The following is a 17,402-nucleotide window of genomic DNA, read 5'->3' on the forward strand; positions in this document are numbered from 1 at the left end:
CCACAGGATGTGTCTTTCGACATGGCTGTTTAAGAAATGAAAAGTTACTCATTGCATCAGTTGGGGTTAAATAACTTGTTGCCAGCTGAAAGATAATCGCCCATGCAGTAACTATCCAATAGGAGGCTCTTACCTATTTGCTTAGTTAAATTCAGGTGGCAACTTTGTTTTGGCCAGGCAGTGTATATTCCAACTTTGCTGATATAGTGTAGCATTTAGTCAGCCTAGAACTCTGTACCTAATGTTATTTCTGTGCATACAAACCTCCATTGTCAGCATGTGATGTGTGCTGCCAATATACGTAATTAGCTTCTTTACCAGCAATGTGAAGCTTTAAGGCTTGCACATTCAGTCTAATACACTGTTCAATGTGCCCTAGCAAAGTATCTGCATCTCTTCCCTATGTGATAGCCTCAATGCCATTCATTGTCCTTCCATTCTTTGGCTTTTGGATTGAAAGTGGGCAAGCATTGGCTACAATGAATGACAGCTCATCTTGCCACTCTTGAACATGCACATAGCACGCATGTGGGGTGTACTTAGTTTTGATCAGAATTATCTCCCTGACGGGTCACAGCATTTGTTGTGGATACACCCAAGGTCAAACAATGCTCTTCTATGAGAAGCATTTGATTGGATATCAAAATGAGCAGAAATGACGCAGAATGATGCCTTTATTTTAATTTACATTTGTTTTAACAATAAGTGCCAGTGATAAATTAAATCATATAGAATGGAATACTCAAATGAGAATTTTAGGCTTGGAGTAACTCTTAACCCTTTCCAACCTTGGATGTCAATGGTAGGCTGAAGGTCCTTGCATAACACCCTACAAGCTTACAGCCATGGAGCCATGTTTTAGTTTTTTTTGTCAAACCTCTTGAAAATGGCAGGTGGCACCCAAATAATTTTTTTTGTGATAACCACTAAAACCACTGTATTCTATGTATTAATTTTTCAGATTAAAACTTTTATATACTGAAAAAAGCAATACCTTTTTTTTTTCTATGAGCAGTTAAACATTTATTTTAGAATCTGTAAATGATCTATTTGAATAGCATGTACGCCAACAATACCACATTATTATTATGAATACCAAAAAAATACTGAATTGTAATAAAAACAGAGAATATTAGGTAGAAATGAATTACCTCTATAAAATGTACTGCCTTATAGAAACTTACTTTTGTTTACCGAGAGCTGTGCTTTGTGCTGTCCTCGAACCAAACGGCATGTGGACCCTTCTCCATTGCAGACACCACAGTTGTCTTCCTTTGCAGTGCTCCCTAGCTGATGATCGCAGCCAACAATCTGCCAACATAAACAGAGACATTAGTCTTTGGATTGGTTTCTGAATTTATGAATAATTACTGCCATGTTACACCAGTAGCATCTCTGGAGCCCTGTAAATGATGGCATGCACTGAACAGCACTCCTGATCCAAACTGAGAGCGTCATCTAAACACAGATTGCAGAATCGTGAGCTATGAATAAAATGAATTGCTTTGCCAGGTCATATAAAAATACATACCGTCCTGATTTATAGCTAATCTAAAGTCTTACTTCATAGGCTTCAAGGGAAAGATTACAGAATGCTAAAACATTCCCCAGTAAAAATAAAATGAATGCAAATGAAAAAAAGATGGAGACATAAAATGCACAGCTGTATATTACAAGGCCTAGATTTAGTGTGTATGGTTGTTACAAATCGCCTGTGTATATAGGTACAGAACTTTAGAAACTGTCTATACTGTGTGTTGATTGCTTTTTAAATCTGCTAAGTGTTTTATATTTATAAAAATGGAGTAAAAGTTTTCACGCTAGCCTTTGCTTTCTCAGAGGTTTGGTAGCGTGTAGCAATTTGTTCACAAAATTGGCTAATTGACCAACTATTTTTAGCCTAATTTTGGAAAATTCCTGGGAGGCAGAGCCTAGCCATCAAGCAGAGCAGACGTGTGGGTCTCTTGCTCCTGCAAACTAAGCAGATTTAAAGGGGTTTAAACCCCAGCTAACCAGCAAATCAACCTACCGACAGGCACTACCACACTCCGGGGTGCCCAGAGGAACAATCTAAGACTTTGCCGGAGTCTGCCATCCACCGAGGACCATAGATCCAGGGCTGTGGCCTGCTGCAAAGTGTCTGGGGAGAGGCGGACGATCTCTCCGCTCATTTGCCACTGATGCATCCCGAAACACTCCTTGGACCAGCAGGGACTGGACTACCTGGATCTGCATCCACGACACTTACCGTTACCTCCTAATCTGAGTTTGGGCCTAGCCACACTTTGAAAGCGCTAATCTGCATAAGCCTCGTGCACAGTGGACTGAACCAAGATGGCGGTGGCGCCTAGCTCTCGAGAGGCAACGCATGTGCGGCATGCGATGGCTCCTCACAGCTCTGTGGAGCAATTCTTACAGCGGCTCGACAAGCATTTCCATCACTATTGGGCAAAACTGGAGAGCCGCGGAGCACTGATGCTGCCTCAACTGGAAGTTCTGAGGGTGCAGCCACCTCTGAACACTGCTCCACTGCAAATTAACGCTTCTCATGCCTGTGAATCAGCTAAACCGGGACTTGCTGGGGTCGCCTGCAGCATGCCATGCCATCTCGGGGGCATACCATTACTAGATCCAATCATGTCTGTGCCAGGCTCATTTAGCCCATAGTGGTTACCTTTATCCACCCCAAATTTATTACAATGTTCTATGTTGTGTGGTGCAGTGACTTACATGTGTTATCCTTTCCAGTGGTATATTTCTACTAGCTAGCTCTGTTCAAGCTATAATTTATCTTCGAATACATCCAGTCTGACCTGCTGCGATACTCTTATATAGCACTCCCCATGTCGCGTAACGCATGATACCAGATCCCTGAGTACGACATGTCAGCATACCTAGATATAGATTAAGATTGAAAGCGAGCAATTGCCCAATATATGTCTGCTCGGCGACATTTCTCTTTAAGTTACTAACTAGCATGTTTTCTTTGATGTTGTTAATATAAAATGAGGATGGAGTTTCTGTAACTGTACATTTATATTGCAAATGGGATATCTGTCTACTTAGTAAAACTGCCTATTCTTTTTTTTTTCTTTCTGTAACATCCTTTAACCCCTTAAGGACCAAACTTCTGGAATAAAAGGGAATCATGACATGTCACATATGTCATGTGTCCTTAAGGGGTTAAACTGCCTCAATAAAAGAAAGATTGACAAAAATGTTTTTTTTAATTCCCTTGTCAATTCCCTGCAACACCCGAGTGGAACCACTAGAGATACAAAATTAATTACATATCCTGAATGGCTGGAAAAATGCCATGTATATAGTCTTATTTGCTGAATAACTGTCAGAAAATTCTAATGAGTGTTAAAATCATAGCAGCCACCATATGCAAAAAAAATTCCAGGGAAACTTTGGGGGAGATTTATCAGCGTTACCAGTATTGCTAATACTTTTAAATCTAATTTTCTAAGAATATTTGAAACAATTTACTAAACCTGTCAGATTTTTTTCCCATTAGTTCCTTTTGGGCTTTAACCATCATTTAAAAAAGAAAATACACCAGATTTATCAGTTTTTCCCAACTTTTTCCCCACTACATCCCTCCTCAAACTCACATCGAGTACCACAGTCGCATTCTTCCCCCATTACATCCCATCGGCAGGGCCGTCTTTAACGCGGGGCAAACGGAGCAGCTGCCCTGGGCCCAGTTACTCCTGGGGGCCCGAGGCAGCTGCCCTGTGGGCCCCGCTGCCCTCAACTACTTATTCCCCTCCCCGCACACTAAGGAGGCTCACCGGGTGGCCCATGCACTAAGGGCCACCCGATGGGCATTTGTAAGCAGGGTCCTGGCTGCACTCTGGCCCTTTAACAGCACAACTGGCCCACTTGCTTTTTGGCAGCATGGGAGGAAGTGACTGCCGTGAGTCACTTCCTCCCAGAAAGAGCCGCATGGGAGACACCAGGGAGGCAGAGAGGAGGGGTGCTGCGCCGATATTGCCAACAGCAACCCCCAATAGCCTCAGCCACTACTTTGGACACCAGGGAAGCCACCCTTTAAGGTAGGAAACGGGAGTGGGACCCTAAAATCGTGTGTGAATGTGTCAATGTGTTTGTCAGTATATCTCTCTGTGTGTTTGTCAGTATGTCTGTCTGTGTGTTTGTCAGTATGTCTGTCTGTGTGTCTGTCAGTATAGGTGTGTGTGTCAGTATGTCTGTCAGTATGTGTGTGTCAATGTCTGTCTGTCAGTGTGTATCAGTGTATGTGTGTGTGTGTTAGTGTGTCTGTCAGTGTCGGTGTGCCAGTATGTCTGTCAATATGTATGTCAGCATGTCTGTCAGTGTTTGCGTCTGTGTGTGTCAGTATCCCTCTCAGTGTATGTGCGTGTGTCAGTATGTCTGTCAGTTTCTGTGTGTATGTCAGTATGTCTGTCAGTGTTTGCGTCTGTGTGAGTCAGTATGCCTGCCAGTGTATGTGCGTGTGTCAGTATGTCTGTCAATGTGTCTCTACAGCTGCCCTTAATGTAATTACTTAACCTGTATTGTTTATTTATAAAGCTCAGACTATTTCACCAGCATGGTATAATACAAGGGGCTTGATAATCCCAAAAATACATACACAGTAAATATTATATATCATAATAACACTAAATGAGGGTGGTGCTTGCAGGTTCTTACAGTCTATATCAAAACGTGTGCATTTTATTGTGTATTTTTACATTGCTACCATTTATAAAACAGCTTGCAAAAGATTCAGTTCTCTTGTCTGAAGCCTTTCAAGCCCTCATCTACTTCCCTAACCCAGACTTTATGTGACTGTCCAATCACAGAGTTCCCAATGCAGCTCAATGAGAAGTCTTTGCAAGACAGGTGCTCTGGGCAATTGCTGCCTCGTGAGTTTAGCTCCACTGATAACCAAACCAGGAAGTAACAGGGTCGAATTTATGATCGTCACCCAGAGGGCATAACAATGTTCATTTATAAATGTGCCAATTTCTATTAAAATATGCTCTTTTTGTAAGATGAAAACACACTCTTTACACGTAAAGCATTTCAGCAAGCTAAAGTGCTTTAGGGGTCCGGAATGTCCATTAAAACCTCTCCACCACCTGCATGCCTGTTCTGGAGAGCCTGATTAGCAGGTAATTCCAAATAACAGTGAAATTAGTTCCCTCATTACCCTTTGTGTACCTCAATGTTTTTCCTGCTTAATCAGCTACCACCTCATACTTGTTTGTACATTCTTTCTCTATAAATCACAATGGGATTTATGCACTAAACTCGAAAATTAATTCCAAACTGGGGCTCATTCTGATTGTCAGGAAGATTGCGGAACAGGAGCCCCAATACATGGGATTGTCCCAGCAAAGACAGCACAGTTGGCAACTATGCAAGATGGCCACCTCCACGCAGAAAAAGTGTCACTTCTTCAACTGATAAATAATTACAGTTACAATTTACTAGAGCGTGGCTAGATTAAGGTACTATCAATATAATTATTGGATTATGTAAGGAAATTTAGTAACCGTGCCACTTTAAATCTAGTTACTAATAGGGATGTTTCATTGCCACTAAGTGCTACATAAATGTTATTATATTAGTTGTATCTGAGTTCTGAAATTGCATAATGAACTGCTTGAGTGAGACATTGATCACTTGTGTTAACAGCGTTACACCATTTTTTCCATTTTATCTTGTGTACACAGAAAGTAACAATACATGCATTAAGGGCCATTTACACCAACTGGAGACAAATGCATATCTTTTTTCCAATCGTGGTTATTAGTTAAGGGAATCTGATCCCTTTTCCCTTTTACTGTTGGGACGCCCCATAAACTGCTAAATTCCTGCGCAAGGGAAAAACTGACTAAGAAAAGGGCATACTTTTATTAATTGTTGATTCAGGACATAAATTCTTATTAATACAGAAACAGACGATATGGTTAGATAAGGTTAAAGTGCAATTTTTCGCCATAAATATCACCTATCAATTGTAAGTTGAATCGTAATTTGAGATTAATGACTGGCTATACCAACACTGAAGACATTTCACAGTAGGCAAAAAATGACAGAATGTTGAGAGATCCACTCATTCTGACTTAATCGGGTCATTATTTTCTCAGTTTTTATACTATGAATGCATGCAAATGAAGATGAAAGGTTAGAGCTGCTAATGATTTAGTAATATATATAACCTATAAGAGGGATGAGCAAAATGTTCTAAGGGCAATTTTCTCCCAGCAGCATATTTTCTTTGGACTGAATAAGAGTTCAGGCTTATTACATATGTGTAAAAACGTTCCTGTGAAGATGCATGAAAATTTATTGCAATGTCTTATCCAAATGGCACCAGCAATTAATTTTGTATTGTATTGCAGTATTGTTATATTGAGTGCCTCATTATCCTCTTGCAATGGTATATTCACAGATTGTAATCAGATTTTAATACGGACAGAGAATGCATCCAGGCAAATGCTTGAACCAGCCAAATTCCGACATTTGGCTTTAGTAAATGTGAGAATTGCCAATGCGGTCGGAATTCAGCCTTTTACAAAATCCAGTGTTTAGTTAATAACCCCATCTAAGAGAGAGATAATTCCATGTGCAAACGAATATCACACAATTTAAAAAGTTAGTACAGACAGCCAGGAATACACTGACAGCACTGATGGACCGTCTTATAGCTGCATCTAATTTTACAGTTGACTCAAAGTTGCTATGGTGGCTAACTCTCATACTGAGTTCTTCACCTGGTCTCACCAATTTGACCATAAAAACAAAACACTTTTATCATTGAAGATACTGCAAAAATTCTAATTCACTCTATAATCATATTTCTTCTGAGCAGGCTGAAAAATAGCCAGTGCTGGGATAAGGTAAGTGAGACACTGATGGCGAGACTTAGGTTACCTTGCAAAGAGACACAGAAGACAAATTTAATTGCTGCATTACAGGAAGCGGAGTAACTAGGAACTGTATTGTGCTTCTGTTACTATAATTATTACAACTATAGATAACAATAATACTTTGATTTACATAGCTGGGAACCATGTTTTCAAGTTAGGTATTCAGTGAACTCTTAACAAGTTTTCAAGAGGACATTGGCATAGTACACCCTAATGATTTGATCCTCCCTTCAGCACAAATACTCACCCTCCTCGTCACATCTGATTGGGGCACTGCCTGACAACCAGTCCCCCTGCAGCCAATGCCGCCAATCCAAGTCAGCTCACAGAACATCTTATTCTGTTTAGGACTGAAATGTCGACTTACATTTCTGTACATACTACACAAAGAATGCAGCATTGATTAACACGAGTACAAGTCCTGTGAGTGCAATCTGTCAATCAAGATTTTATATATATATAACTGATATCAAAATACACTTAGAATGAAATTCTATATATATATAAGATAGACATATATAAGTACGGTATTATATATTTATATATGTATATATATATATATATATAAATGTCAAAGTTTATTTATATTTATACATTCTATGTGTATTTATATAACATTCATAAATAATAATAATAATAACAAAGTATTTAACCAGGAAAGGTACATTCAGATTACTCCGGTTTTCAAGTACGTCCTGGGGATTTTACCTTAGCCTAACATCCAAGGGTTATTACTATATATAATTATATTGTTTTATATATTATTTATATATTGGTAGACCTCTGACATCCCAGGCAGAAATATTAGAGAACTTTATTAGCAAGCATTATATTTGATCCTGTAACTTTCCAAACCTCCATAAAATCTGTACATAGGGGGTACTGTTATACTCGTGAGACATACAAAGTAAATATGAGTATAATGATGATGATATCATCAGTGAAAGTGCAGTTTTGTGTGAAAAATGCAAAAACAAATATGAACACTAACTTGAGCCAGAATTTGTGGCTACTAAAGACTGGACATACCACATTTTGGTGTACCATGGGTTGTCTACTTTTGCAAATGGTATGCCATGATGGGGGTAATTTTCATTCCTGGGCTGTCATCAGGGCTGGACTGGGGATACAAAGCAGCCCTGGAAAAAAAAATCTATGCTAGCCCCTTAAGTCATTGTGCCATATATTGTCGCGTGTAATATGTAAGGCTGTTTATTGCCACCCCAGATGATTGAGTAATATATATATGGCAAAGCATTGGATTGGCTGAGATCATCAGGCTTGATTATCTCAGCCATAGAGGCAGGGCCAGTTGAGGGGAGACCAGCACGGGATGGGGGGGGGGGGGGAAAGGTGAGTAAAAACACTATTTTAAAAACAGACACACACATACACCATGACAGACACAGACACACACATATACCATGACAGACACCCACACCCCATGACACACACACATACCATGAAGGACACACAAACACCTTGACAGACACACACATACCATGACAGACACACACACACCTTGACAGACACACACACACCATGACACAGATAGACACATACACACACACACATCTTGACAGACACACACCATGAAAGACTGACACACATAATTGCTACCTGCAGGCGACCGGCCAGGGGGTCGTGCAGGGCAGACAGCTGTCTGTGCTGGCGGCCGCAGGGGGAGCTACGATGGCGGCCGCAGGGGGAGCTGTGCTGTCTCTGCTCTGCTCCCCAGCGCGCAGCTTAATGAGACCGGGCCCTAATATGACATCATATTCCAGCCCTGGTCTCATTAAGTAGCGCGCGAGGGCGGGGGAGCAGAGACAACACAGCTCCCCATTCGGCACATCACAGCTCCCCCTGCGGCCGCCAGCACAGACAGCTGTCTGCCCGGCCCCAGGTGCCGACGGCCCACCGGGAAATTTCACGGTATCCTGGTGGGCCAGTCTGTCCCTGGCTGTCATACAGTCTCAAAGTTTTAGCAAACCAATCTGGCAAATTTCAATGTGTAAAACGGAAATGGGCAATCCTCATATGTGACCCTGTAACTTTCCAAAACAACATAAAACCTGTACATGAGGGGCATAATTGTACTTGTGGCACCTCACAGCATCCAAATGTGTGTTTTATTTCAGTTAAACCTAACCATATTATGACATTCACAGTTAAAATACAATGCAAAAAATTTAAACATTTCTTAATTTCTCACGCTTTTTAACATTTTATTCATATTATATTGTGTTCCGTACATAAATATTTGATGTGAAATTAAAGTCCTATATCTCCTGAACAAATTATATATAATACATGTGGCTGCATTTAATATGAAAAGTAAATTATGGTTGAACAGACATATTCAAATTCTAGGTTTTGTTTAGGTTCAGAACTTGGACAATTGCCTCTGTCGTTAAGGGGTTAAAGGGTTAATATAATGATTTTCGGGGTCAACTCATTTAGATTATTTCCAGGTGTGTCCTTGCAGGACTTAGGAGTTGAAACATTTCCCATATTAGTTAAAAGTATGTCTTACAAAAATAAAATAAAAGGAAGTCAACTTCATGTCGGATTTGTCAAAGTATAACTGCAAAGCTAACGTTAAGCCAAAAGTATTACTTCATATTAAAGATAAAGTTTTCACATGTCAAAGATGATGTATACCACTCTGCAGCATAACTTAAAAAAAAATCTATTTATAAGTCCTTCTATTTATTGCCCTTCAGATATTCAAAATGAATGAAACCAGCACTCATTATATTATTAAATGTATGCACTTATTTTGTTCTATATTTCAGACATTCTCATTATATATGATATATATATATATATATATATATATATATATATATATATATATATATAAATATGAATCTATAAAACAAAAAAAAGCAAAAGCTGCATATTTTTAGTTTACATGAATCAAGATTGGCAGCTGTATGCCATAATTTCAGTGAATGACAAATAGACACTCCTAGACGCATACATTATAGCCTAAGGCACATTGAGACCAATCAAAATGCAACAACCAATTGCGAGTGCTATCATAAGGCAGAATGTATTATAATGTAGGTTTATAAAGTGGTTGCTCAGAGATGCTTATGTAAAGGTGCAAAAAATAATCTAGGCAAAATACATAGCTAACTGTGTAGCATCATTCTTGGTATGTTGAGACTTTAAGAAAAGCTCAAATGCAGCGATAAATACAATGTGGATAAACAAAGCTGATATCTAAGCTAAATATGGGGAGGAGGGAAAGTAAACCAAAATAAATAATGAATTTAACAAATCAAAAGTCTCAGAGCTGTGAATGAACCATCAACTGTATCACCATAGCATCAAGTTGGCCATACTCCCAGCATCTCTTTGCTGCTCGCCACCGGTTGTGAGGGAGTGGCTCAGGTAACTTTCATCATGGCCAGCTTATCATGCATGTGAGACAGTTGAGCAATCACATGATAGGACCCCTTGTCTTTGTCATGTTAGAGACCCTGAAGATCCAGTACGGGGTATGTTGATTTGCGCTGCAGTAGGGCAAGAAATAGTCGAGTCTGTCAAAATAAGCAGGCAGCTCCACCACAGTAACTGAGTCAGGGATGCCACTGAGTGTGCTTGCGGCGACTGCCATCATCCTAGGCCATCATCCTGGTGTGCATAGATTTGCAGGATTATTTAAGGCTAGAAAGGCTATCTGCAGTGACAGTCCAGAATTAAGCAAGATCCACGACTGCCTGTTCCACTCGTCCCCAGAGTGTGTGAACCTCTTCTCAGAATTTCCCCATCTCTGTAGACAAGAGGTGTTTCAGCTCCTGCAGAAGAGTTTTAGTATCTATTTTTGTGAAAAGGATGGCATCCTTCTCAACTGAGAAGAGGATGTAAATGCCGTTGTAGGAAATTCATCGGGAATAATCGGCTTTTAAAAGGCCGCAGACCAGAGTGTTTTATCTGTTCAACCCCCTCATTTTAAATGTATACTATTGATGATGCCAAATGTTTTGTAACAATATTGTAGCACAGTTTTATGTGCCAGTCTCATCAGGTTGATAACCATGTTTCATTTATAACATGAGTCCGAAATTCTTTTAAACTAATATTTTTAAATCAAATTCTTAAACAGACAATGGAGAACTCTGCCTACCCAACACTATGTGCCTATAAGCATAATACAAAAAAAAAAAAAAAAGAGGACAAAATCTTCACACATGAGGCACTTTAGCAAGCTAACATGCTTTGGGTGTCTGAAGTCCTTTTCACCATTTTCAGAATGCGCTGATAGTTTGTGCACATTTTGAATATATTTCCATTACAGGTAATTTATGAAATGCAACACATTTATGGCAACCTGTATTGTTAGCCAATACAATGACATAGGAGCTATAGGCTCATTTTCACAGTTAAATCATACCTGGAGATTTATGTTCTCTTAAGTGACTTGGGCCTCCAAGCTGCAGAAGGTATATTTTTATTACAAATCTCTGTTTAGCTTTGTGTCAAGCATTTAAAAGTATACATTGTCTATGTTTTCTCAATGTGTGTTTGCTTTACAAATCTTTCAGCTGCATAAAAAAAAGAAAAGTTCTGACCAGTCCCACTCAAACAAATGCCTTCAAGTTCCTTGCTTCAGTTCCCGGCAGTTCCACATCTTTAGCTACTGCTGTACCTTGGCTGACCTTGTGCAACCAGAGAGGATCATGAGGCAAGAAGAAAAATGAGGCAGTGTGCGTGAGGAGAATATTATGTCATTTAAATTTTGAAACTAACTTTGCCCCTTAATCGCGTTTTCCAGCTCGGACGTTTGTTTATGATAGTTCACCAGAAATGTACTAATCCTCAAATTATTAGTTTATTTATGAAGGGATAACAGATTGTGCTAATTTTTATAGTATATATACATTTCTATTTGACTTCACATCCGCAGTTTACTTTTCTTTACTAATATGTGTTGCTTTGTTTTGCTGTTTGCCATGTGTGCTGTCAGCGTACACCAATGCTTAATCAACGTTTTAAAGGGTTTTGAAGTGGTCATGGTGTCTGGAGTCTGTATATGCAGTGTTTGACTTTGAAACAATGAACATACGGAATTTAACCCCTGTGTTGCTGGAGGTGTAACTCCACCTTCAGCAGTGTCATTGTGGTGTTTTAAGCCAGCCCAGACCTAGAGTTCCATGGTGCCTCGTGTCAATTCTGTGCAACTTTCACTCACAGAAAGTCAATTTGGAGTAGCGGTGTGACTACATTTTATTCACTGTAAGGGTAATTTTATTCATTTTATTGGAGTGAAATATAATGTTAAAAAGGCCAATTTCAATACGATTAGGGCAGCTATACAACATATTGACTGGCATAAACTCTTTAGTGAAAAAAAAAACCCAGAGGATAACTGGAATATGTTTAAACAAATATTTAAAAAGGTACACTTCTTCATTGAATAATACATATAAAATAAACTAATTGTAACCAATATGGCTTACTGGGAAGGCAAACCAAGAAAATAAAAATAACATAAGGACATTTAAAGCATTTAAATAAGATTAATCTTTGGCATCCTATATAAAATATAAGGAAGACAATAATGCATACAAAAAGGCCAGATGGCCTAAACATTTTAAATAAACAAAAACATGAAGTGTAAATACACTGAAATGATATGATATGTAATGAAGACCAAGCAAAGGCAGCAATTTTAAATAACATCCTCTGTATATATTAAGGAGGAACCTATGGCAAGAGATTTGCAAGTGATTGCTTTAAAAAAAATTAAAACGTTTTAAAAAATGTGATTGGATGACTCAAGAAAGCAGAAGCAGCTTCTAAAGAAAGTTAATGTCAACAAAGCTCCGGGGCCTGACAGTATTCACCCACGAGTACTTCATGAGCTAAGTGTAGAAATAAGTGAACATCTGTTTTTAATCTTTCAGAATTATTTTCTTTCAGGAATTGTACCAGAACAATTTCTCAGGATAAAAATATAATTTTGCCTCTTTATAAATCAATGGTAAGACAACACCTTGAATGTGCTGTGAAATTTGGGGCACTTGTTCTAAAGAAGGATATTATGGCACTAGAAAAAGTGCAGAGGAGGCCTACATAATTAATAAGAATGGAAGATTTCAGTTCTGAAGAACGGTTAAAAAATTTAACAAGTTAACAAGTTTAGAATAAGGGGGCCTCAGATGGGATATGATAGCATTGTACAAATATATTTGGGGCCAATAAAACCATTATAAAGAATAAGGGACGGTAAGTGGGGAAAAAGTGCAATTAACAAGTGCAGGCTGGCCACTCAAATGGGGGATCACTCCCAAATCACAAAATCACAAAATACAGAAATAGTATAGTTAAAAACATATACCAGTGAGGGTGCCACTATCACAAATGTGCAAATATAATTACCATTCAGATGGTTGAATATGGCATGTAATAGCCCTTGGCTAGCCCTTTGGTAGCTGAAAAGCTCTTTAGCACAAACAGATATATTTCTATTTGTGCCACTTATTTTGTGAGTGTATCCATTGTTTTTAACTTTTTCATTTTTGTCATTAAATACTTCACTATGTATATTTTCTCTTATGTTTCTATTACATGCCAAATTAAACCATCTGAATGGTAATTATATTTCCACATTTGTGATAGTGGCGCCCTCACTGGTATATGTTTTTAAATATACTATTTCTGTATCCAATAAAACCATTGTCTGGAAATCTATTCATAAACAGGACTATACATAGGACACAAAGTCACACATTTAGACTGGAAGAACAGGGATTTAGTCTAAGGCAATGAAATATTTTTTTTACAGTAAGAACAATAAGGATGTAGAATTCTCTGCCTGTAGATGTGGTTTAATCAGAGTCTGTAAATACATTTAAACAGTAAGTGGATGAATACTTGTAAAAACAATATTCAGGGATACAATTTTTAATTTGTGGAGTAATAGCTTCTTGATCCATGGAGAGATCTAACTACCATCCTAGGGTCAAGAAGAAATTTTTTCCTAGATTGTTGCAAAATTAGAAAGCGCTTCAAACTGGATTTTTTTTTTGCCTTCTTTTTGGGTCCATAGCAAAAACAGATGTGAGAATGGCTGAACCTGATGGATGCATGTCTCTTATCAGCCTATTTAACTATATAATTATGTTTGCTAGTTATTGAATGCTGTAGAGTTGGATTATTAAGTATGAAAGAGGTTGGTGACAAGCTATATGATTTACATGTGCTAAACATACTATAAATAGTATATAAGCTCTAATAAATGTGAGTATGTATAACAACTATAGTTAACAGAATAGTCTCTATAAATGTTAAACCAACTGCACATTTTATTTTTTACAAGTATGCATTGTCGAACATGGAGAATATCTCATAAAAAAACTACAAAACAATGTAAGTGAACTCTCCACTTTTTCAGTTATTATATATTTGTCTGCTTTTTGTTCATGGTGTGTTGAACAAAAATGGGTGAGCTGCACTAATGTGTTGAAGCATTATCATTATATATTCTCAACAGCACAAGAGAGCTCTTAAACGGGAAGTATTAAAAACGTATTCCCCTTTTCTCCGAATAAATACTATTTGTAAGTATCTATTCTAAAAGGCCTATATTAGTCAAGATAATCCGTGCTGAGTACACACATTGGAATGTTAACATTTACACATATCTGGTATTGCATAAAAATCCGATTTTGCCACAGTAACAGAACAATGTTGGAAGCATTTCTTCTTTTCCACAATTTCATGGCTTTACCGCATAGTTTTCAACAAGACCCCTATTCCAACTTTTTGGAAATATGTCTTCTGGATTAAGAAATGGGAGCTGTATAGACTCTTCTGTATCCTAAGACATCTTCCCTGCATCTGAGCCACTTCAGAATTTTGGGTTCTAGCCCTGTTTCCCTGGTATTGTCTGCAGCACTGGGAGCTGGGCTTCACCTGTGGTTGCTGTCTATCACTCTAACTTCACCAGGGCCGTCTTTAATATGGATTGGACCCTGGGCAAACATTTGCTTGGGCCCCCTGAACCCTGTCGTCCCCTCCCTGGCATGCAATCATGCCCCCCACCCCAACGCAGAGGCGGACGTAAAGTTGAGAGGGCTCTGGTGCATGAATTATTTTGGGCAAGAGGGGGAAAAAGGTAGATCCCCATCTGTCATGCAACTCCAACAATGCTTTGACAGCTGGGGCGCTACCATTTTCCCATGCATGCAGGGTTGTATTTAGCACTGAGCAGTATTTGTGTGTTTGAGTGTAAGCATGTTTTTGTATGGAGTATGTTTGTGTGAATGTAGGGGTGTGTTTGTATGTGGAGATGGCATTTAAATGCAAGTATGCATTTATGTGTAGTGTTAGTTTATGAATACACTGATGTGTTTATATATAATTTTGTTGTTTAAAAAAAGAGACGTGTTTTATATGTAGTGTTGAAGTTTGAATGCAGGTGTGTATTTGCGTGTAGTATTGAATGCTGAGATTTATGCACAAATACACATGCACTGTCACAAACACACACACACACACACACTGTGATACACATACACACACAGAAACACAGATATACACAATCATGCAGATACAGCTATACAGACACATTCACACACACACATACAGACACACAACCTGGCACACATGCAGACACACAGATGCACACACGCACACACACGCAGATACACTGACAACATACAGATACACAGACACACACAATGACAACATACAGACACACAAATATATAACCTGACAAATGCAGATACAAACACTGACACACATGCAGATACACACATTGGCTACATACAGATACATGCACAGGTATACACACTGGCACACACACAGATATATACATACTGACAACATACAGATACACACTGACACACACACACACACACACACACACACACAGAGACACTGTGACAGACATACTGACACTGTGACAGACATACTGACTGGCACACCTTTGAACGAGGCTTCCTTCCCTGGGGTCCAGTGTGCTGGCTGGGGTAGTCGGGAGTTGGGAGTCTGGCTCTGCTTGCTCCCCCTCCTCACTGGGTGCTGGCTCAGCAGCCCTAAGGGTATGGGCCACCTGGTGGGCCCCCTTAGTGTGCGGGCCCCGGTGCAGCCGCAATACTAGCACCGCGGGCCCATTAGGTAGGGAAATATTTTTAAAAAACGAAACAAATTTTATTGCAGGCGGTGGGGCCCACGGGGCAGCTGCTTTGGGCCCCCCATAAGTATTAGGCTGGATCAGCTCTCGTGCCTGTGCTCTCATTTCCGTGGCTGACACCATTCAGGGGTGAGTCTATTCATTGGTGTCTTGGTGGTAGGAGAGTTCTTTTGTGCAATGCCCCATTCTCTCAGGATACAGATTCCATCTTCTGGCGTGGAAAGGATGGTCAGCTTTCTGTTTCTTTGGATCAGCAGCTAGGTAGGTTATCCCCACCTATATTGAAAGTGGCTGTCCCGGAGTCCTCAATGTATGTGCAGAGATGTCGTCAAAGGTGCACCTACTCTCTTTCAGGAGTACTTGATATGATCGTAGTGCAGACGCACCAATGTGTCTTGTGGGACCTCCGACGGTAAGGATTTGGGTTTCGTATAGCCAATGTATACGATTAAGCAGCATCATATCTGGCAGTATGTCTGGGGTTAGGAATTTGAACATGCCTATTACGTGGGCTTGTAAGTCAGCCGGCCCCACATCTTCCTTGATGCCTCTGAGGTGAATATTGTTGCGCCTTCCTCTGTCCTCCATATCCACCAGTTTGCTTTTGTATGTTTCCACTTGGGCCATAAGATCCTCTACTTTAGTGGCTAGGTCGTTATGAGTTTCAGCATATTCTGCCATCTTTTCCTCCATCGCTGAAGTTCGTACGCCGAGTTCTTGAACATCTTTGCAGAATTCCTGAATGGAGGTCTGCAAGGTAAGTTGTATTTTGGAGGAAATTGTGTCCAGCATAGATTATAGCATGATTGGTGTGATCGGCATGTCGGTCTCTGGGGATTCAGGTGTCTGTGGAGCGTCGGTATCGGCGCCATCTTGATAAAGTTTTGACATATAATTTGGGGGTTATTATTGCTTGCTTTAAATTTTGAACAATCCTTCCTTTTTATGTAACATAATAATAATACTAATAATAATCATGTATCATAATGCCCTATAGGTTAAAGCTTTTATGGTTCTCAATGTCTGCTCATGGTAATGTATCATTATCATCATACATATATCTATGCACCAAATCATACAGAGAGCAAAGTGTATTTACATGTCTATAGTTGGGTTAGTGGAAAAAAATGTTTTTATTACCTAGGTATTGTTAACAGTGTTCTATTAGCCACAAGTGTTATCTGGTTTTAATCTACATTAACCATAATCAATGTCATCTTTGTTATTCTGTAACTTTTCCCACCCAATGTATTTGGGTAATATATCATAGGACCTCTGGCAAGCAAGAAATTTGGCGCAAAGCTTTCTAGAGATTCTCTAGTACAGATAATGGGCTGATCGGGTTTCAT

General features: G+C 39.3%; 1 protein-coding gene across 2 annotated transcripts in view; it reads right to left on the reverse strand.

Moving 5' to 3' along the window:
• Positions 1 to 17,402, reverse strand: part of ADAMTSL1 (ADAMTS like 1) — a 918,974-nt gene that overhangs the window by 208,084 nt on the left and 693,488 nt on the right. For both annotated transcript variants that reach the window (XM_063455242.1, XM_063455243.1), the window contains one exon: positions 1,185 to 1,311. In XM_063455242.1, the coding sequence (XP_063311312.1) occupies positions 1,185 to 1,311 (127 nt within the window). The remainder of the gene's footprint in view (positions 1 to 1,184; positions 1,312 to 17,402) is intronic.

The sequence above is a fragment of the Pelobates fuscus genome, chromosome 5 (assembly GCF_036172605.1).
Source record: "Pelobates fuscus isolate aPelFus1 chromosome 5, aPelFus1.pri, whole genome shotgun sequence".
In the NCBI taxonomy this organism is placed as follows: domain Eukaryota; kingdom Metazoa; phylum Chordata; class Amphibia; order Anura; family Pelobatidae; genus Pelobates; species Pelobates fuscus.